The sequence below is a fragment of the Temnothorax nylanderi genome, unplaced genomic scaffold (genome assembly GCF_030848795.1).
Source record: "Temnothorax nylanderi isolate EJ_2023f unplaced genomic scaffold, tnyl_v1.0 TNYL_tig0925_pilon, whole genome shotgun sequence".
NCBI classification, from domain to species: domain Eukaryota; kingdom Metazoa; phylum Arthropoda; class Insecta; order Hymenoptera; family Formicidae; genus Temnothorax; species Temnothorax nylanderi.
Window position 1 is genome coordinate 1 of NW_027249987.1, and position 14,988 is coordinate 14,988.

Here is a 14,988-nt window from a genome sequence, read left to right on the forward strand (position 1 = left end):
CATATATCGCCTCGTTTAGATTAAAGGAAATTCAAGGTTATTGTACTAATTGCAAGTTTACGTACAGAAATGTTTTATTTTTAAATTATGATCAAATTACAATCATACAAATATATCGGAACAAAGCCAGTTAGAGAATATCTCAGTTTTTTGGCTACCATAAGAATATCAGATAAAATGACACCTATATTTTGTTAGGTGTCGATATATGGCATCAACCGCCATGTGTTTTTGCAAAATTCATGAGATACGTCCTATTAGTTATTATCATATCCGACAGAAGAAAACAACTGTTTTAAATTAATAACTGATTTTTAATAAATTTGATAATAATCAATTAAAACATTGATCATATCTATTTTATAGCTTAGTATAGTAAAGCTAGTTTATTTGTTCAGACATCCACATTTCCACTAAGTATTATTATAGTAATAAAGGTATGCGCTAAGTCTGTACTTTAGCTAGATACATAAAACATGTATCATTCTTTCTCTCTGGTACATCATACATTAGTATTACTAACAAGGGACGGTCGGGGGTGTCCGAGACCGATTTGGATGCGCTTTGGATATGTTGTTTGAGCATCAAAAAATATTAGACTCGTATTTTTTTTTGCGGCTTATCTCGACGTTTATTGTCGAAAAAACCCGTTTAGAACCTACCCGATTTGGATGCGCTTTGAATATGTTGTTGAGCATCAAAAAACATTAGACACGTGTTTTTTTTTTTTTGCGGCGTATCTCGACGTTTAGGGGTGAAACAACCCCTCGAAAATAACGGATTTTATAGTTTTTAGCGAATATCTTCGAAAATATAAGGCGTATGAAAAAAGTTTGGTACAAAAGGTTTATGGCTTTTTGTGCTCTTTAACAATGGCGTAATCAGATTTTTCAATTTGTCACATTTTTTAATTAACCCCACCCCCACCTATTTATTTTTGCCAAATATAACAATTTTTCCAACGCAAATTTAAGAGCGTCAATGCCAAATACATCCATGTGTATTTTTATTATGATACCATTATTAGATTTTTGGCAAGACGAGATGATAGGGGTATAGGCGTCGCGCTGTATGGGGGTGGTCAAGATATTGCTGTTTCCCGTTGCGCCGTACGCTTAAAAATTTTCATTTCAACTCCGGGATGACCGAAAGCGCTGATGCGAAGGCAAGCGCAAGGCTATTTCGAGAGTCCTGGACTAGAAGGAATGTCGACTCCGACATTATAAATACCGCCGAATTGTATCGGGCGGGCAGTCGCAAATTGGAAAGAGACGGTATCAAACCTAACAAAGACCACTCCATTAATTATAAAGTGCGTTTTTTATTTATATAATTAAAGTTCGAGACAAATATTAATTTTAATATCTTTCAGAATGAAGTTTAATCCATACAATGTAATAATGCTACTTTCTGCAACTTTCACTGCTTTCAACTATTCACCTCTCTCTCTCTCCAATTATGTTATGTACTTCTCGCTCAGCGACTCAAATCTATCTGCCGTCCATCCGTGCCTTCCTTCAGAACGCGCGAAGGCTTTCCCCTACTCCATATAACCTTCCGGACTTCCTGCTTATTTATTTTCGTGCTAACGCTATCGAAATAGCGTAAACTCCTCGCTGTCAGCGCCTAGTGCTGACCTTCGCATCAGCGCTTTCGGTTGTCCCGGAGTTATAATTGGGATAGTGTATTATTGTAGCGGTTAATGTGACGCACGTTCAAATTTGCGACTGCCCGCTCGATCTTACAATTCGGCGGTGGTATTATAATATCGGAGTCGACATTCCGTTGCTAGTCCAGGACTCTCGAAATAGCCTTGCGCTGGCCTTCGCATCAGCGCTTTCGGTCATCCCGAGTTGAAATGGAAATTTTTAAGCGTACGGCGCAACTTGAACAGAAATAACGCAACACCTACCTACAGCGCGACGCCTATACCACATATCATCTCGTCTTGCCAAAAATCTAATAATGGTATCATAATAAAAATACACATAGATGTATTTGGCATTTGACGCTCTTAAATTTGCGTTGGAAAAATTGTTATATTTGGCAAAAAAATAGGTGGGGGTGGGGTTAAATTAAAAAATGTGACAAATTTGAAAAATCTGATTACGCCATTGTAAAGAGCACAAAAAGCTATAAACCTTTTGTACCAAACTTTTTTTCATACGCCTTATATTTTCGAAGATATTCGCTAAAAACTATAAAATCCGTTATTTTCGAGGGGTTGTTTCAACCCCTAAACGTCGAGATAAGCCGCAAAAAAAAAATACGAGTCTAATATTTTTTATGCTCAACAACATATCCAAAGCGCATCCAAATCGGTCTCGGACACCCCGACCGTTCCCTTGTAAGTATACGTTTACTTTCTTTTTAAATCATACGAAACAATGCAGAAAAAAACTCGATATCGAATTCTAAAGTTTGATATAGTGTATGCTTAGACTGTAGTAAAAGTAAAAAATATATATAATAATTTAAAAAAAAGGAAAAAAAAGAGAAAAAAAAGAAAGAAAAGACGTTTAATTACGTGAAAAGTGTATTCAGAAATAAAAATCGATTCCTTGTGCACATCTGACCGTGTTAAATTCAAACAAGTCATTTTCGTCATCATCATGATGCTATTAATCAACACAGCTTTGAAACGTAAAAATCTAGTGTTGTTAAATAACTCTAATCGTAAATCAAAACTCAATTTCTCAAGTAAATAGAAAGGAACATCATTGGGAACACCTTTGAACCAGAATTTCTTGAAGCTGCCGCCTACCATTGTTACGATTAAATAATAACAGAAATCCATTTTCCTTGTACCGCATCGAGTTACATCTTAGTTATGTCACATTCATTTTTCGGTTTTCATAATCACCTCCGATAGCGCGTATCAAAGTAATCGACGAGATTATTGGGTCGAGTAATAAAGTGATAAAGTATCAAAGCAACAATACATATTTTACCTCAATACGGAACATTCGTGAAAAGTATGTTGAATAATTTGCCCATCGGATTAAGACACTATCAAGCTAAATTAAATAACTCGATACCAGAACATCACACTACGAATACCAATTGTATATATTGTGTAAGTACTGAGCGACATATCTAGATGAAAAATCTATCCAGAGCGATAATTGACGTACAAACCGCGCGTTATCCAACCTAATATTGGATCGTTAAACTTTAACAAGTGACCAAGGTGTACCATACGATACATCCACATAAGTTAGGAGAGCTTAGTATAAAAATGAGGCACAGTTTCACAATCAGGGAATCCTTCTTACCAAATGCTACTCCTCTATCTCCCAATAAATATATCCGTATATCAAACATGACAGTGTAATTACCATCATTAAACTAAACCATGCATGGATATTATATTATGTGTCCTTAAATGTGTTTAAGGAGAATGACGATTTCTTAAATAACTGTCGTATTCTTATGTCGGTAACAAACAGTCTTAACAACGAGTGTAGACTAATCATGACGCGTTCTATAATCGTGTAATCCTTGCGTCGGTATGCGTCATGTTACATGCTGGGAGTTAATAATTCTCATCAGGTGTAACGTAGCAACGTTAGTAGCGATTGGCGATTGGTGACGACGACCAGACAAACTTGCATGTGCATAAGCATATGCATAAAGAGATAGATTGGTCTATTTCCTTTTGCACATATATATGAATCAATCAATTTCTTATGCTTATGTTTATGCGCTATGCAAATTTGTCTGGATTGACCTTAAAAAAGCAGCGCCAAGTTTTTTACAAGAAAATTTATTTATTTTATTTTAATTAAATATTTTTATTTTATAATGTTACCTCTTTAATTCTTTGTAATTAAAATGATTCTTTGTAATATTATAATTTTACCAAGAAGAATTAAAACTACTACCATTTGGGTTGATAGAAAGACTCTCAGGAATACAAAGATACATACCACTTGGGTTGAGTTAGGTAACACAATTTTGTTTTATTTTTTAAGAGTAGTTGCACTACAATTATTTTTCAAAGCAATATATATATTCTTTTTGTAGTTGGCGTAATTTAAAGATTTCATATATTTTTTGAAATAACATATCACTTAGGTTGAGTTAGGTAACGCAATTTGTGATATAATTTTGTTAAGGAGAAATAAGGCTACTACCACTTAGGTTGGTACGTATCACTTGGATTGAGTTTGGTAACGCAATTTTGTGATATAATAATCTCTTTGCAATTGGCGCAATTTAATTTAAAGATTTCATATCTTTTTTTGAAATACATGTCACTTGAGTTAAGTTAGGTAATATAATTTGTGAAGGAGAAATTAAATATTACACATTTTTTTTTAAATACATGTTACTTGAGTTAAGTTAGGTAACATAATTTTGTGAAGAAGAAATAAAGCTATCATTTAGATTGGATTTTTGAATTTACAAAATACATTGCGTGTACTTGGCGCCTTTTTTTACCTTTTTTGAAAAAGGTAATTTTGTACTGATATCACCCATTTTTTAGTGTTAAGCAAGGATCTATAAAAAATTTTTATTTTTTATTTTTTAATTATTCACGAAATTAGCAATAACAACAAATTAAATTTTTATTGAATTAGCAAATTAGTAATTCGTTACAAAAAATTACTATTTACATAAATTTACTATTTACAAAAATTAATAATATTTAAGTAAAAGTAAATTATACATTTCTCACAAAAATTAAAGGAACACTAAATTTATCTTTAAAAACAAAATTCAAGCAGCTGTAACTTTGTTAAAAATGAACGAAGTTTAAATTTAAAGCTTAAAACCTCTACTTTCGAAAGATATATTGTGTGTGTGTGTGTGTGTGTGTGTGTGTGTGTACGTCGTAGATTTACTTCTTTTGAACGGCGCGTGCGAGAACGTGAGAAGTGTGAGAGTGTGGGGTGAGACACAGAGAGTGAGAGATTAGCTGTAATTAATAAAATAAAATAGCACGAATAAAAGACGTCAATATTTCAGTAAGAAATACTTTTATTGTATTGTTTATTGCACTACCTAATGTACTGTCCGTTAGAGTACTTCATTGTATCTCTCGCGAGCTTACCGATTATTAATATCGAGTCGCTGCAAGCGCTTGGACACTTCGATAAGATTAAAGCGATCACAGACAGAAGCATTCCGGTAAACGAAACGCCGCGAACACCCCAATAGATACAGAGGCTAATACTTCTTTTCTTTTTTTTTAAGGATTTCTAATGATATCCGTACCGCACGTAGGGCATTCCCGTCATTGCGAAACCGTTTCACGACTCGGAGGCTGCAAATGTAGCGAGTCGAGTTTGTAACGCAAGCTCCGTGTCCCAATTCGTTCTAGATGCGCTCCTCTCTACCTAATGTAATACATTACTCGCGTAAAGTATCGCGCAATTGTAATTGTACGTTATAATAAATGTAGTACAAATAGAGAATATACCGCGCGCGCGTGATGTAAAATTGTAAGAGTAGACCTAAAAGGTAGTAAAATCGTAAAACGTAAATATCGTAGAAAAGTTTCGCGAAAAAGCAAAGGCTCGTTCCAAAACAATAGCGGAAGGCTTATGAAATAGAATAAAAAGAAAAGATGATAAAAAATTTCTCATACACATTCTCCGTTAAGCTCTGATATTTGTATGATTCTTCGTCCTTATGTTAGTTCGTCTATCGATTATCTGTCAGTAAGAAAGCATTTATACTTCTAGTAGACCGTCGTGTTATAGTTCTGAAGGCACTGTTCAAAAGTTTATTACATTTCTTGGAATAACGGGTCTTCGCAAAACACCTCTTCGAATGGTGCGACAAGGAGAGTCGTTATAAACATCGACATGACCATTGCACACGCCTCCTTCGGTCTATATCACAAAATTCAAAATAGAGTAGTCTCAACTTGACAGCCTGTGCCACAATGCCAATGCCGTATTTGTCGGGTCTGTGATCGGTTAGGAATTATCGTGAGCTAGCAAAAATCGATGGTCAGAATTCAGGCTTATGATACGCAATGGCCGGTGCATTTCCATTAATTATGTCATATCAATATCGTATCATTATAATATTACACAAACGCTTATTAATTTAGAGGCACATTGCTAAGGGTCTCGGTTTTTTTTCTTTTCAAGTTGCTCCCTACATTAATGAACTTATGACAATTAGCTAATTACGATTATTCAATACGACAGCGATTTGCCATACGATATTGGAAATTGTACAAAGATTCGGAGGATGCAATAGTATTTGAAAATATTGCTTTGTACATATATATATATATATATATATATATATATATATGTATTCCGTCTATATATATATTATATAGAAGAGAGAAGTGGTGTGTGTTGACGAACGACGGTGGATTCTTTCTTGAAAAGAACATCAATGTGTGTCAAGGTAGTTAAAGACAATATTTGAGCTCGGATTTCTTAAAATTAAGCGTAAAAAAATGTCATGTACATAAAAATAATAAGACAACTCTCTACAGATGCTATAACGTCCCGGATTTCCTTACCTAAGCAGAAAACTTTGGCTACTGCTACACGCTATTTGTACTTCCCCGGCGAAAAAGAGCCGAATTTTACGATTCCTTGCTAAGGACACCGATTGCGCATTTAGAAGATTTAGAAGAAAAAAGAACGGTACGCAGCACACACAGTACCTAAACCAGCAACAGATCATTTATATGTTCAGAAGACCTTAACAGTACTATATATGCTCACGCTTTAATACATCTGAATTCTACGCACAAACGATTGTAATGTCAGAGAAGCATTCACTGTACTCAGAGAGTGTACTTTTTGCCGGAATGTTTAAACGTGATATATTTTCTTTTTATATTCACACACAGCACTGGACCTATTTGCGTTATTCGCGCGTCATAATTATTTAAAAGCTCTTAGTCTTTTGAACATTAAAGTCCAGAATGCTGCTCTGAGATATGAATGCTCTACAGAATGTACATAGTAGACAGCAAAAGCGTCTAGACCACAGAATGTTCACATTCGCTCTGATGCAAAATATCGTTTTCTTTTTTTTTCGAAGCTACAAAAAATTAGGCTGATGCAATGGCAGATACTATGTAGATATATAAAAGTTAGCTTTACAACATGTAAAACCTGATAAGTTCTTAAAAAATCTAAGAACATTCCCCTGAATAAGATCAATCACACGACAATTCAGTCCTCTCTAAGTATCGTACTTTAATCGTAGAACGCATCAAATAATTTCTTTTAAGGGAATCAAAATTTCTAGAGTAATATGTATAATCAGTGATATATTCTCATGAATGTGTGGGTCTGTCATGGTACCAGCCTGGATCCGGCCGATCAAATCATGTGATTCCGTAGAGTCTAGACACAGACATTTCTCTTCCGCATCCGTACAGAAGAGCCACTAAGATAGATCACAAAAAGTACGGAGTGGGCGTTAGAGGTGGGATTACTCTCTCGGAATCAGGCACTGCCTGGAACAGCACGGGTGTATCTCTGATCCACTGTCGTGAACTGCATGATACTAGTCTATGTTACCACATCGATAACAATAATTGGGGCCGACCACACTGTGACGAGTTTTGTCATTAAACATTGTACCTATAACCTGCATGATAAAATATGCGTCATCAATACATACTTCCGAGATTAAAAAAATCTACGACAGAAATATTTGAGCAAAGACATACCTTCCTGAATTAAATTGGTGCGCCCTACAGATGAGTTTAAGATCATTCACTTCCATGAACATGTAAGTCACTTGCTGCCAAACAGCCAGCCTGCACCACGCGGACTCTGTCCATGTTTCTACATCTTCTGGATCTGACCAGACCAAATCACAGAAAGCACCTGTAATATGGCAATTAAGCAACGATATTTTATTATTATTGTACATAACAGTAAATATCAGTCATGTAACTTTTAATTATTATGTTAAACGTTTGCAATGACATATCACTTTATACAATTAATACCGTTGTGTGGAATCTCTTGATTCCGTTCAATCGTTCTAATTTGATCTAGTGTTCTAATAGCTGGAGACAATCCACCGTGTACACAAAGAACCTGTTCATCATTAACTAAAACAGAATTTTATTCGAGCGTAATCAAAAGTGAAGTTATAAAAATCTTTTATACAAATACTCACGGCAGCAACTGTGAGCAAGTCAACTACCCTACACAGTACTTTCCACGCATTAGCATTGCCGTACTTTTTGGCATTCATCTAGAACAGAAAATGAAGAGACCAATGAAATCAAAGCTTCATTATACACAAATGTAAAAAAAAAGCCCAGAAAAGAAAGTATCGTTGCGCACTTACCGTAAAATCCATAAACGTGCGTGATTTGTCTAGATTCGTGATTACCGCGTAGTAAACGTTATCCTGTCGGACCATTTAGCTTTAAGTGTGAGCAGACGAGTAAACGTTTCTAAGCTATAGTAGCCCCCGATCGACAAAATCTCCCAGGAATATGTAATTTGTATCTGGCACGGGGCCACCGTTACGAAACAGTTCCTCTAAATCATAGAACTGTAACAGCACAAAAACATGAACAATCTGATGTATATTAATAAATATCACGATTGTGTACAAATAACTATACAGCTACAGAATATTAAAAATCGAAAAGTTGTGAGGCAATAGATAATGGAAGACTAATATTGTTGCGACGCTAATTCGGAAGATTAAAATCCGCTAAAACTTTAACGTCGATCCCGTAGCGGTGAGCAAGGATGCTCCGACTTTGAGGTTAGTACAACATTCATCGCACGATACTGTTATAATTGCAAATCGGAAACGTACCTCGAGTCCAGCTCTTCTGCGATCAACGAAGTCGGGATTGAACGTGTCAGTCGTCACTTTCTGCCAAGCGTAGAGAACCTTCTTTTCCGGCAGCGGTGGTAACACGATGTAGGGATACGAAAATCTCCAGAAAGCAATTCAAATTCAGTATATCGCCGGCACGATTACGGTGTTACTTCTGCCGTTTCGCGTACGCGCGTAATGCGCGCGTTGTCGCACCTTACCCTCGCGACAGCGTGCGGCTCGTGCAAACGTTAACGCGCGGCCGCAATCTACGCTGCAGAAACGCCTCGTGTGAACAGGCTCCTTGATCTCAGTATCAGCTCCCTGCCGTCAATATATAATATAGGTTACCTGTATGTAAACACTCACGTAAACGTAGTAAAGTAAACAGTATAAAATAAGTAACAGTAATATATAGAATAAGATAATTATAGGATAATTACATAAAACAATTACCTTGAATTAATCGTCGCGTCGCGTAAAGAGTCACGGTCGGTCTCGCTCCGCGCGTACTACGTATCTCTCGAGATAGGTTAACTGACTGATGTGTGACAGCGCGCTAAACGCACTATCTGCACTCGCGCAGTACACAGTGTACACACACGTATAATGTGCATATCGAAACTGGCGATACTAGCACCGCCCTGGTGTCGAAAAAGTGAAAAGGACGCGACTCCAGCCAATGAAATGATGGCATGGCATGAGAGACGGTCGACGTAGAAGTAGAAGTAGTATCTTAAAAATAAATTTTCACATTTGGACTTTGCGTCGCAATATTTCCGCTCGTAGGGCACGTAGCGGAATATTATAAGAGAAACCCCCCCCAAATCGACCCAAGCTATCGATCAAGCCTACTTAAAACTTGATTCGTTCACTCGTTATATGAGATCTCAACATCTCGAGTACTCGCAACTCGTCGCGTCGCGTAAAAGAGTCACGGTCGGTCTCGCTCCGCGTGTACTTGGCGCGAGACACTACCGTGTCTCTTGATATAATAACAATATGGTGAAAATCAAAAATATTTATGAAGATAGAGAGTTGACGCAATGTTATACTTTCAAAATACAGTTGGATGAATCCAAAAAGAAAGATTTTGAGAATCTTATAAAAAAAATTTAATTCCAGCCGAATTTCATGATTTTTATTTTAAATTGATGGAATAAATTTTTTTCATGTAAATATAGTTGTTGCGGTCGTGCACGACCATGCGAGTATGCGAATAACAATAGCACACTTCCATACACACACATACACGCTACACACAGCCACACGAGCACGCCCCTAAGGATCTTTATTGATGTTATGCCGAAATCCGACATTAAAGGAAGCGACGGCTTAAAAGCATAGCGGCATCGACTATCGGCGTCCTTTGACGGAAGGATCTAAAAATCCGCGGTCCGTCTGATCTAATGAATCCAAGAGGGGATTCGAATATATAATGCTTCGCGACTGTGGCACAGTAGTACTCGCGCTTAGAGTTTCGGACCGTAAGGATCAGTAAGGGCCTGAGCAGAATAGCTGACTTATAATTTTAAGACAGTGTTTTATGCTTTAGATCTTTGTTTTTAGCAACGCACAATACTGTCTTATGTCTCAAGTCTTACAATGTTGACACTTTGTACACTCGTTTAAGACTTGAGACACAAGACAGTATTGTGCGTGCTAAAAACAAAGATTTAAGCCATAAAACACTGTCTTGAAATTATAAGTCAGCTATTCTGCTCAGACACTAAAGATCTTTACGGGCGTGCATAACTGCGACTCAGAGACAAAATAAAGAACTCCCAGGCGTTGTCGTAGTACGTTGTCGACTCAGGGCAATAGCCCCCAAGCGTTGTCGCAACAGAGAATATCTCGATTGTCTTGAGAGTGAGATTGTTTCCGGAAAGCAATACCTTTTGAGATACATTGTATTAAAGCGACTTGTGAATACGAACTGTGTAAGAATAAACGACGGCGTAAATCTTAAAGGACTTACGTCGACACAGAACATTATGGTGCCTCCTGTGAGGTTCGCGGTCCCTGGCTAGAGAAGAGCGAAACAACGACGGATACAGGACCCGTTCTAAGAAGCAGAGATCATCGCCATCCTCGAGCTCGAACCCACATCACACGTTTTACAGGGACGGTATTTACTAATATCATATAGCTAGCGTGTCGTTCGGTCTTATCCTTATCTTAGTTCATCGTCAAGTTTAACAATGGCGGATAAGATTAAACTTCTCGTTCAAAGACGAACGACATTGAAATCGCAGATAACTAATTTGAGTAATCTTCTCGAAAAGGAAGGGCTAGATAACACGGCATTAAGATTGCGCATAACACGTTAACAGAATTATTTCGCGCATTCGAGGAACACAACGACGAACTCGCGATTTTAGATCCAAACGAATCTCATCAGGAAGAATTCATGAGCATACAAGAACGATTCTATACTCTCGCGTCTAAAATTGAGAATATTTTAAATCCAACAAGTTCATCGATAGCGAGTGGCTCGAATAACCAAGTCCGAATCGAGGAAACAACCGCGGTAACATCTAGCAATAGGCGACGGATTAAATTACCAGAAGCACCGCTACCGACATTTGACGGTAAATACGAAAACTGGTTAACATTTAAAAACGCGTTTCGTAATTTAATCGACCTACACTCGGAGCTCTCAGATGTAGATAAACTGTATTATCTAAAATCAGCATTGAAGGACGAAGCCGCGAATAAAACGAGAATTTTTGCAATCGACGGAATTAATTATTCGAAAGCGTGGGAATTACTAGAACGCGCGTATGAAGTAAAAAGAATCCTTATCTCGCGTCATTTATCATTAATCTTGAATCTACCTACGTTAGATAAAGAAAGTACAAATGGCTTATCCAAATTAGCCGATGATACTCAACAACACCTTGCATCATTGAGCGCGTTAGGCGTCAACGTCGGGCCCGAAATAATAGTCCATATTATCGAAAATAAATTACCAAGGGTCACTCTCGAGAAGTGGGAAATAACTCTTGATAGAGACGCATTTCCGTCACTTGAACAATTATATGAGTTTTTATATAAAACCGCGGTTTGTGCGTCAAAGAAAGAAAAGGCGAGACTAGCGGATAGTGAATCGGGTAAAAACGAAATTCCGGCCAAAAGGAAACGTATTTGTTCAACAAATCAGGCATTTATGACGAATACTGGTCAGAAATGCGTCGCGTGTAATATCAAGCGTCACCCGCTTTATTTATGCGATAAATTTAAGCAATTGCCGGTGTCGAAACGCATTGAAACGGTGAAAAACGCAAAACTTTGCTACAATTGTTTGCGTTCGCATCGCGGTAGTCAGTGCAAATTCTCGAACTGCACGATATGCCAAAAACGGCACAATACGCTATTGCACGATGATAAATACGTGTCCACCAATAAATCCAGTACTTCTAAACCCGAAACCAGCAAAGCCGAATGACTAGACGGCGTGCACGAAAAGAGCGAATTAAACGTCGCGACAATAACAGCTGAAATAACACCGCAGTTACTAACGAGCGCATTAATATATGTATACGATAAGCATTATAATCCGATAAAGTGTCGCGCGTTACTAGATACATGCTCTTCCGCGAATTTTATTTCAGAAAACATCGTAAAACATTTGGGTATACGGGCAATCCCGCAATCGATCCCGGTTAATTCTATCGAGGCAACGAATTCTACATCTAAAGGCGTGGTACAAATTACGATACGTTCAATACGCGATAATTTCCACAAAGATTTGACATGTTTAACTCTTCCAACCATCGCAGATCTTGTTCCATACGAAGTTTTTCCGCGAAATCAGATAAAAATACCACCGAACATAAAACTTGCGGATCCGGAATTCCATTTACCACGTCCTATCGATGTATTAATCGGTTCGGGTGCCACGCTGTCTATGTTCTCGGTCGGTCAGATCAATTTGTCATGTCACAAACACGATCTATATTTACAAAAAACGCGCCTAGGATGGATTATCGCCGGTAACACGTCTTCTCCAACTTTAACAGAAGGGTCGGCGTCTTATTTGACAAATCTAGACAAGCAATTAACGAAATTTTGGACAATCGAAGAAGTTTCAGTTGATAGATCAAAATCGGAAGAAGAGATCGAATGTAAAGCACATTTCTTGAGAACCGTTACTCGTAATTGCGACGGGAGGTACGTGGTTCGTTTACCGTTTCGCGAGTCAAACATTGGTATCGGAGAGTCGCGATCTATCGCATTAAAACGGCTAGCGACTTTAGAACGCAAATTGGAGCAAGATCTAATTCTGAAATTAGAATACACACGTATAATTAACGAATACAAAGAATTAGGACATATAACTCTAATAGAAACTCCCGATGACAATGGATACTACATGCCTCACCATGCAGTTATTAAAGAGTCAAGCAATACTACTAAGGTTCGAGTCGTCTTCGATGCGTCCGCAAAATCGAGTAACGGTGTGTCGTTAAACGACGTCTTATTAGTAGGGCCCACGATTCAACCTAAACTCTTTTTGCACGTAATTCGGTTTCGCATGTACACTTACGTAATAACCGCAGATATAGAAAAAATGTACCATCAGGTACTGCTACACGAAAAAGATCGTCAGTATCAGCGTTTCCTTTGGCGCGAGGACGGCAGAATAAAAACATATCAATCAAACACACTTATATTTGGAGTATCATCATCTCCGTTCCTCGCAATCAGCTCCACACAAAAATTAGCGGACGATGAAAGTCATATATATACTAGAGCGGCTAACATCCTTAAAGAGGAATTCTATGTAGATAATCTAATAACCGGTGGCGAATCCATCGAGCAAGTTCGAGACATTCGAGACGAAACAATTGCGTTGTTAAAGCGCGGAGGGTTTCACATTAGACAATGGGCGTCAAATGAGCCACGCGCCGTCGAAGATTTACCGAATCACGCGTTGCACGCTAATTACATGCTTACCGACAATCAAGCGTTTCAGACATTAGGTGTTTATTGGAATACCCACGACGATAAGATATGCTATTCGGTACAGCCGGTTAAAATTACAGAAACGGTGACAAAAAGAAAAATTTTGTCAGAAATATCAAAGATTTATGACCCGATAGGTCTTTTAGGGCCAGTAGTTTTGTACGCCAAACGATTAATACAAGACGTGTGGAAAGCTCAAATACATTGGGACGAATCTATCCCACAGTATATTTATACACAATGGTCAGAATTCAGGCAACAACTAGGATCGTTAAATCAAGTCACATTCGATCGAAAAATATTATTAGAAAATTGTCATAATATCCAGGTACACGGGTTCTGTGACGCCAGCAAGTCAGGTTACGGAGCATGCTTATACATTCGGTCTGTCGGAGAAGACGGAAGGATAAACAGCAGATTATTATGCGCTAAATCTAGAGTGGCTCCGATTAAACCACTCACGATCCCGCGACTCGAGTTATGCGGCGCGTTACTTTTAGCCCGATTATTTCGCGAAGTAAATAGCACATGGAAGTTTTCACCGGACAAAGTAATTTTTTGGTGCGATTCAACGATCGTATTACATTGGCTGAAAACTTCTCCACATTTGCTTAAGATTTATGTAGCGAATCGCGTCAGAGAAATTCAGGAACTTTCTGAATCGGTTAAATGGCGTTATGTGAGTACAGAGGAAAATCCGGCCGACGCGATTTCCAGAGGTCAATTACCTCACGCATTTCTGCAAAACATTAAATGGAGAACGGGACCTTCATGGTTAAACAAAAACGAAAACGATTGGCCTAATGAAAATTTACAAGCTATCGAAGTGTCTGAATTAAAGAAAATACTTGTCTGACAACGACGTTTAAAGATTTTAGCATACTCGAGAGGTATTCGTCTTACTCTAAACTGTGCAATGTGATAGCCTATTGTCTCAGATTTCGATCAGTCAATAAATATAGCGGTCCATTAAGCTTGAAGGAGATAAAGGAAGCTGAAATACGGGTATTAAGGATCCTTCAAGCCGTTCAATTTTCGGACGAATTAAAAAATTAAAAAATCAACAACTCATTCGCAAAGGCAGAATTATTAATTTAAATCCTATTATAGACCAGAACGATCTAATTCGCGTCGGAGGTCGACTCAAATCATCAAACTTAACTTTCGAACAAAGACACCCAATACTACTTCCGAGTCGACACCCTCTTACCGATCAAATTATACGCGAAACACACGAGAAACATT

General features: G+C 37.7%; 1 protein-coding gene and 2 pseudogenes across 1 annotated transcript; 2 read left to right on the top strand and 1 right to left on the bottom strand.

Annotated features, from left to right (window-relative positions):
* Positions 1-7,131: 7,131 nt before the first annotated feature.
* LOC139785951 (serine/threonine-protein phosphatase 6 catalytic subunit-like) lies at positions 7,132-10,768 on the bottom strand (annotated as a pseudogene).
* A 206-nt stretch (positions 10,769-10,974) lies between these two features.
* LOC139785952 (uncharacterized) lies at positions 10,975-12,223 on the top strand (annotated as a pseudogene).
* Positions 12,224-13,348: 1,125 nt separating this feature from the next.
* On the top strand, positions 13,349-14,153 carry LOC139785954 (uncharacterized). Its single transcript, XM_071725134.1, has 2 exons — positions 13,349-13,968; positions 14,072-14,153. The coding sequence occupies exons 1-2, from the start codon at positions 13,349-13,351 to the stop codon at positions 14,151-14,153; spliced, it is 702 nt and encodes a 233-aa protein (XP_071581235.1).
* The last annotated feature ends 835 nt before the right edge of the window (positions 14,154-14,988 follow it).